This window comes from Cebus imitator, unplaced genomic scaffold (assembly GCF_001604975.1).
Source record: "Cebus imitator isolate Cc_AM_T3 unplaced genomic scaffold, Cebus_imitator-1.0 Scaffold38, whole genome shotgun sequence".
NCBI lineage: Eukaryota > Metazoa > Chordata > Mammalia > Primates > Cebidae > Cebus > Cebus imitator.
In genome coordinates, this window is record NW_016107353.1 from 2121402 (window position 1) to 2129822 (window position 8421).

At 47.1% G+C, this 8421-nt stretch overlaps 1 protein-coding gene across 4 annotated transcripts in view; it reads right to left on the reverse strand.

Annotated features, from left to right (window-relative positions):
• Window positions 1-1600: 1600 nt before the first annotated feature.
• The window catches only part of PIK3C2B (phosphatidylinositol-4-phosphate 3-kinase catalytic subunit type 2 beta), a 79621-nt gene continuing 72800 nt past the window's right edge, over window positions 1601-8421 (reverse strand). For all 4 annotated transcript variants that reach the window (XM_017525404.1, XM_037737337.1, XM_037737338.1 and 1 more), the window contains 4 exons: window positions 7065-7146; window positions 6574-6680; window positions 4558-4686; window positions 1601-3691 (listed from right to left, as the gene is read on the reverse strand). In XM_017525404.1, the coding sequence (XP_017380893.1) occupies window positions 3503-3691; window positions 4558-4686; window positions 6574-6680; window positions 7065-7146 (507 nt within the window). In that variant the 3' untranslated portion in view covers window positions 1601-3502. The remainder of the gene's footprint in view (window positions 3692-4557; window positions 4687-6573; window positions 6681-7064; window positions 7147-8421) is intronic.

Genomic DNA, 8421 nt, shown 5'->3' on the forward strand with positions numbered 1-8421 from the left:
CTGCTGTTTGCTACTGAAAAATCCCCTAGAAGCCCCCACAGAATTCCCCGGTATGAAATGACTCCCCACTGGAGAGTTTTGAAAACTTCTGGGTTCAATGCTTGAACAAAGGTCACATCACTCCCATCTGCACTTGGGGGTGTCACTTCCGGGCTACACTTATGCTGTGGTGGCTTGACAGTTGTGAGGCATCTCGAGTTTCAGTTTTTTCTCCTATAAAATGGAGTTGGTTAAATATCACTAGGTACTATGCTTCTTAAATGCAGAGCACTGTCTTAATTTACCATGGTAAGCCCCAATCCAGTCCCTAGTACAGGGCCCAGGATGCATTCACCGCAATGTATTTTTTATGAATGGAGGCATGCCACTAGGTAGTTCTGGTAGGAACTGTGAATGTTTGCAGACAGAATTCATGAATGAGCCATACTTACTGTCCAGGGCGGTTGTCATGGGAAATGATATCACGTATAAAAAGCACCCGAAATGTCAATTAGACCAATTTAAGGGACTGTATTAAACATTGCCTGGGAGGGGTTGCGCAAGGTTTGGAATGCAACAAACCTGGGTTCAAATTCCAGCTCCAAGACTTATTGGCTGTGTGCCCTTAGGCAAGTTACTTTATCCCTCTGAGCTTCAGTTTCTTCATCTGTAAAATGGGTAATGACACGCACCTAATCAAGTTGTTGTGAGGATGGATTTAGCAGACAGATGTAAAATGGTAAGTGCAGTGCACCAGTACATATAAAAGTTACTGTTTGGTGGCATAGAAAACCACTATTATTTACTGGGTGTGGTGGCTCATGCCTGTAATCCCAGCATTTTGGGAGGATGAGGCAGGTGGATCACGAGGTCAGGAGTTGGAGACCAGCCTGGCAACATGGCAAAACCCCATCTCTAATAAAAATACAAAAATTAGCTGAGTGTGGTGGCGGGCTCCTGCACTTCCAGCTACCCAGGAGGCTGAGGCAGGAGAATCGCTTGCACACGGGAGGCAGAGGTTGCAGTGAGCTGAGATCGTGCTATTGCACTCCAGTCTGGGCAACAAGAGCAAGACTCTATCTCAAAAAAAAAAAAAAAAAAAAAAAAAAAAAAAAAAAAAAAATCACAATTATTTTCATCTCATACATCAGATGTTTCAGTCTAAACATCTAAACATCAATCAGTGTTTAGAATGATAGTTTCAGCTGGCCGCAGTGGCTCACATCTGTAATCCCAACACTTTGGGAGGACAAGGTGACAGGGTTGCTTGGACTCAGGAGTTCAAGACCAGCCTGGGCAATGTAGCAAGACCTTGTCTCTACTAAAAATTATTTTTAAAAATTATGGGAGGCTGAGGCAGGTGGGTCACTTGAGCCCTGGAATTCAAGACCAGCCTGGGAAACATGGCAAAACCCTGTCTCTACAAAGAATAAAAAAATTAGCCAGGCATGGTGGTATGTGCCTGTGGTCCCAGCTACTGGGAAGGATGAGGTGGGAGGACACATTGAGGATGCACTGAGTCCGGGAGGAGGAGGTTGCAGTGAGCCGAGATCTCACCACTGTACTCCAGCCTGGGTGACTGAGCGAGACCCTGTTTCAAAAAAATAAAATTATAGTTTCATTTTTTTCTCAAATGTCATTTATTAGAAAATACAATTCCCGAGAAAGGAGATACAAGGGATTCTGGGAAGTGGGAAGTAAACAGTACACAGATCTCTTTAAATCAGGAGCATACAGGGTCATAATAAAATGAGCTATAGGCACAAAGCCAGTAACACATTTATGGTCCATTGATCTGGAAAAGTTTCACCACCCCCTCTCCATTCCCCTTCCCCCTCCCGGAAGCAGCCAGCTTTATTCTCGGCATTTTAATTTTAGAGAAAATTTAAACTTCCATGCTGCCCTGTGGCTTCAGTCAATGGAGCTTCTTTCTCCCATTATGGAATGAGTCAGCAGAACAGGGAGTTTCTGATCCTTGGAATTAGGGAGGGACAGTTTATAGAACCAGAACCTCCTCATTTCACTCTTTTCCCAATCACGGGAAACATCCAGCCAACTCTGGTTTTAAAAGTTAATATCAAATTCAAAGTCCCTCCCTCTTTTTGGCAAGGAAGACAACCCTTTGGAGTGAAACACAAAAGAGCGAACATAAAATCCATCTGGTAGGGAATAAAGAATATGAAGAGATAAGAGACTCCGTCTCTCCCTTCGCGCTCCTGAGCTTAGCTCCAGGGGAATAATCACCACTCCAATCCAGCCTCCTACAGACCAAAGAAAATCATGGGGAAAAAAAAACAAACAGTTTTGATGGAATCCCCCCTCCCACCCCATGCCCCTTTCCTTCAGATAGGACATTCCTTTGGCTCCAGACTAAATAGGTTTATGGCCCCACAGAATGAGGGAAAGTCTTATAAAAAGAGTGACAGAAATGGAGTTCCGGAGGGAAGCAGCAGAGCAGAAAGAAGTGGGCAGTGATGGATGGGGAATGCTTTCCAGAGGCCACCGAGCAAGCAGTCACAGCGGCATGCGCAGCCCAGGGAGCTCTTCCCAGGGCCAAGATGCTCTTGAGTGAAACTACATCTAAGGACTCAGGCAGTATCTTGTCCCACCAGAGAGAAATGAAGGGAGAGACGTATGGGGGAACACCCCCAGCATATTCATAGAGACCAGCTGACTCCCAGAAGGGCCAGGAGAATGGAGGAGCAAGGGGGAGAAGATGGTATTCAGGGCAAGTCCTAATAAAGTACGGAAGGTAAGAGGAAAAGTCCCCCCAAAAGAGCATGGGTCCCTGAATACGGGTCCTTGGCGGACCCCCAATACGGAAGGCCCTTCCTTACACGTGTAGGTATCACAGCGCTCTCCTTTGGAGGCAAAATCAGAAAGGCCCAGTGGCACAGGCCTCCGTCCAGCACAGGCAGCCCCCCCTCCCCTCCCCAACCTGCCCTTAGAGAGGGAAGGCTCTGACCGAGGACCCACTGGGCCCCTCCCCAAATAGTTCCTATGGCTAGAAAACAAAACAACACCAAAAATCTAGAGAAAAGTCCAATAAGAACCTTATCATACAAAAAGTCCCAACAATCTTCCTCTCTTGCCTTCTGAGGCATAGATATGTCCCTTCTCGCAAGGCTTCCTGTCCCAGTTAGGACAACATCACTATTTCATTTTTTAAAAATAAAGATATCCACCCACCCACCCCCAAAATGCTACTTCATACAGCCCACCCCACATACTCCCCAAACCAAGCATTGCTCCCTTGACACAAGGTAAACTTAAAACTTCGCTGCAACCTCACAGCCTCCAAGAGGCTGCTCATCACAACCAACCCATGTTCAGTCTGCAGAGGAAGAGACAGCAGAGAGCATCTTACTCTCCCTGCCTCCTACCACGGGGGCCAGAATCACCTGGACCAAGCCAGAGGCCCGCCCAGGGCCCCCGCCCTTCACAAGGAAGAGTCTCACAGGAGAGAGTCCTCTCTCCCAGCTCCCACCACCAGCCTGGGATCTGGGTGGTAGCTCTGCTGGGCTCACAAGGTGCCATGACTTCGAGATCCCAGTGCGAACCAGCCAGTCTTCTCCTGAGCCAGGTCCAGCTCTCGCAGGCGGATGTGTACCTCACCGAGGAGGATGTTCTCCCAGAATCCCTGCTCACTCAGCACGCTCAGCTGGAGCTCCCGCTGCTGCAGGTCTCCCTTGGGAATCCCATCATATACCAACTGCAAACAGAGAGATGGGAGAGGGAAGGGTGAGAGAAGGAACAGGAAGAATCCAGAGGGAATCTGAGAGAGGGAGATGTTCAAGTCTATGGGGCTTGATCCAGCTGAGGCTAACACCAACCCTGCAGAGTCCCTGGAATACAGAAGGTACACAGACTCCAAGGGAAGCATTAATGAACTCTGCTTTTTGCTCAGAGTTCAAGTAGGTGAGGGCTTTGTACTGGGGCCACTGCTCATTTTCAGCACAGGACCAGCGGGCTCCTCCTTCCCACAGGATAGGGCCAGACCCCAGTCATGAAATCCCAGCCCAAAAGGGCTGGCAAACTTTTTTTTTTTTTGAGACACAGTTTCACTCTCGTTGCCTAGGCTGGAGTACAATGGCATGATCTCAGCTCACTGCAACCTCTACCTCTCAGGTTCAAGCAATCCTCCTGCCTCAGCCTCCTGAGTAGCTGGGATTACAGGCATGCACCATCATGCCCAGCTAATTTTGTACTTTTGGTAGAGATGGGGTTTCTCCATGTTGGCCAGGCTGGTCTCAAACTTCCAACCTCAGGTGATCCGCCCACCTCAGCCTCCCAAAGTGCTGGGATTACAGGTGTGAGCCACCATGCCTGGCAAACTTTTTATATAAAGGGACAGACAGTAAATATTTTTGGGCTTTAAAAGCCATATAGTCTATCTTACATCTACTCAACCCCGCCATTGCAACATGAAAGCAGCCACAGACAACACCTAAATTAGCAAGTAGAGCCATGTTCTTAATACGATGTCTTAATACATTCTTTAATACGACTTTATCTAGGAGACCAGGTGTAGGCTGCCAACCCTTGCCCCCCCCCCCCGCCACCATTTTCCCCACCCACCATCTCATTGTAGGTAGGGTTGCAGGTTTTCCGGGCCACTTTGGTTTTCCTCTTAGTGGTTTTCTGAGGGTCAGGAAGGAGGTAAATTTTCACATAGGGGTCAGGGTCATTTCCATCCTGGAGCAGCTGCTACAATAGAATGAAAACCAAAAGATATTAAGATTCTTAACATCTGTCTCTTCATCACCATCCTGTGATCACACTCTGATCCAGGCTCTTATCTCCCATCTGGCGTCTTGCAGCGCACACCGAATTTATTTTGTCTGCTTCCAAACTCACTGCATTCTGATAAAAATATCTACCATGATAACGCTGTGTCCTATGAAAACACGTCAGACTCCTATGATATCAAGTCTATACTTTTTATCCAAACGCTCAGGACATCCTATAATGTGCTCTGAGTGAACCATCATGTTCCCAGGTGTCTTCCTGCCATACCAACTGTCCTTGTCTATTTTGTCATTTGGTCCACTTAACCCCTAAAAGGTAGAGATATGAGTCAGAGAAATTCAGTTGCTCACTCAAGGGCAGTCAACTAGTGATTCACCTAGCCTGATCCTTTTAAAATCTAAGTCAGATCATGTCACACCTCTGCACAAACCCATGTCATCCAGGAAAACGCCAGGGTTCTTACTATCGGGGTTAGGTGCTGGCCTGTCATACCCTCTCCAACCTCATCATCCACTCCTCTCCACTTTGCTCCATCGGCTTCAGCCACTGGTCCTTGGAAGGCTCCCAACTCTGGGCTGTCAGATCTAACTGCTCCCTCTGCCTGGGACAGTCTGCCCTCAGATGCATAAACACGGCTCCCTCCCTCACCTTCTTCATTTTGGTAAGACACCTCCTCAACAATGAGGCCTTCCCTGACTACTCTGTACAAATTCCACTCTCCTCATTCCATCCTAGCATTCCTTCTCAGTTTTATTTCTGGTCATAGCTCTTACTACCACCTTCTACGCCATATATTTTACTTATCTGCCTGTATACCCTTTCCAACTAGAGTGTAAGTCTCCTGAGGGCAGGGATTCTGTTTAGTTTTCCCCCATACCCAGAGCTAATGTATCAGTGCCTGGCATATAGCAGGCACTGGAACATTTATTGAATGAAGAATAAATGGATGAATGTTCATGCTCCTCCTGCCATATCCCACTACCCCAACCTACACAAAATGCCTAACATGGAATGCAGCACAATGCAAGTGTTCGATGAAAGCCCCCTTCCTGGCCGAGTGCAGTGGCTTACAACTGTAATCCCAGCACTTTGGGAGGCTGAGGCGGGTGGATCACCTGAGGTCAGGCATTTGAGATCAGCCTAGCCAACATGGTGAAACCCGGTCTCTAATTTAAAAAAATACAAAAATTAGCCAAGAATGGTGGCACGCGCCTGTAGTCCCAGCTACTCAGGAGGTTGAGGCAGGAAAATTGCTTGAACCCAGGAGGTGGGGCTGCAGTGGGCCAAGATCACCACCACTGCATTCCAGTCTGGGTGACAGAGCAAAACTCCATCTAAAAAAAAAAAAAAAAAATTCCCTTCCTCTTCTAGTCACAATGCTCTTAGAACTCATACCAAAAATTGAGTGATTATATACTGCCTTGATCATGTTCAAAGGATGTCATGTGGCTGCTGAATCATTATAGCCAGGTCATGAGCCCCTTGGGCCTCTCCCTTACGAAAATTACTATAATCATCATTATTATAATAAAACCAGGCATGGTGTTAAGTATTCCACAAGCACTATCTCATTTAATCCCCATAATGACTCTATGAGGTAGGTGCTAACATTTTCCTCATTCTGATGAGGCTCAGAATGATTAGGTTACTTGTCAAAGACCACAGCTATGAGAAGCTGTATCTTGTATTGCCTGGTCATACCATAGGCTTGCTATGGTAATAGGCCCATGGTGGGTGTTCAGTAAACTGTGGTGGTTACCCTTACGACATGGGGCAGAGAAGGTCTGCCCACACAAGTAGCTCAAGAAAAATTAAAAAAAAAAAGAAATCAGGGCATGTACTCACCAAGCCCCGAATATGCATCACCATGATGAAGAGTTTATTGTTTTTGTAGGAGATGGACAGCTTCACCTCCCCTCCCACCTTTCCGACGGGCCGGGCCCATGTGCCATCTGTAGGGACAAAGGAAACCAAGAAGGGTCAAGAGGCCACATGGGTGTTTCTGTTTTCTTTCTGAACCCCCTCACCCCAGCCTCTCCACGTCAGGTTCCTGATACTCATGAGGCATCGACACAAGTGTAGTCTGAATGTGATTAGACTTAACTGGGTGGGGATGGGTCTGAGGATATCATCAACTGAATATGCACCCTGTGGGGAGCCCAGGTAAGGAGCTATGGACCCCACAGCCTGAGTGGGAAACCAGATTCCCTGGAGAGTAAGAAAAGGAACAGGAGGCAAGTCAAGGAGAGAGAACTGAGAAGAGGTGGGAGCAGGAGCAGTTACCATTGGGGCAGTTCAGAGGAGTTGGCGGGAAGGTCTCAAAGAAGGTTCTGTACCTGAGGACTTAGGAGCTGGGCTGGTGCCCATAGCCTTCTCATCCCGGGGCAGCACGTGGAAGAAGGTGTACACCAAATCACACTGAACAGAACAGAAACAGGGCCATTCTTCAATAAGACAATGGCCCAATACAAAAAGGAAGGGAACTGTTCCAGGTTAAAAAAGACTTAGGAAATATACCAACCAACAACATGCAGTTCTTATGTGGATTACGGCTCCAACAAGCCAGCGGGCAAAGGAATTTGGGAGATGATAGGGAAATTCTGAATATGAACTATGTACTGGATAACACTGTAGTTATGTTAAAAATAAGGCCTTATTATTTAGAGATGCAATGACGAAATCTTGGCACACCGCAACCTCCACCTCCCGGGTTCGAATGATTCTCCCACTTCAGCCTCCTGAATAGCTGGGATTATAGGCATGCGCTACCATGCCCAGCTAATATCTGTATTTTTAGTAGAGGCAGGGTTTCTCCATGTTGGCCAGACTGGTCTTGAATCCCTGACCTCAGGTGATCAACCTGCCTTGGCCTCCCAAAGTGCTAAGATTACAGGCATGAGCCACCGCATCTGGCCTGTAATTTATTTTTATATCATGAAAAAATAGATAAAGCAAATAGAGCAAAATGTTAACTGTTTAGGTGATGAATACATAGGCGCTAATTGTATTGTTTCTTTACTTTTTTGCATGTTTAAAAGTTCTCATACTAAAAGCAAAGAAAGAAAAAAACAGGCCGAGTGCAGTGGCTCATGCCTGTAATCCAAGCACTTTGGGAGGCCGAGGCCAGAGTATCGCTTGAGCTCAGGAGTCTGAGACCAGCCTGGTGACATAGGGAGACCCTGTCTCTACAAAACATACAAAAATTAGCTGGATGTGGTGGCCCATTCCTATAGTCCCAGCTACTCAGGAGGCTGAGGTGGGAGGATCACTTGAGCTTGGGAGGTTGAGGCTGCAGTGAGCTGTGATTGTGCCACTGCACTCCAGCCTAAATGACACAGCAAGATCCTGTTTCAAAAAAAACAAACAAAAAACCTGTGTGAAAATACTTGAGTATTTTCTCATTAATAGTGAGAAAGAAAAAGGACATACTCTAAACATCTTTCAAAAATCAAATGGTTAAGATTATGAGGCCGGGCGCGGTGGCTCAAGCCTGTAATCCCAGCACTTTGGGAGGCCGAGGTGGGTGGATCGCAAGGTCAAGAGATCGAGACCATCCTGGTCAACATGGTGAAACCCCTTCTCTACTAAAAATACAAAAAATTAGCTGGGCATGGTGGCGCGTGCCTGTAGTCCCAGCTACTCAGGAGGCTGAGGCAGGAGAATTGCCTGAACCCAGGAGGCGGAGGTTGCGGT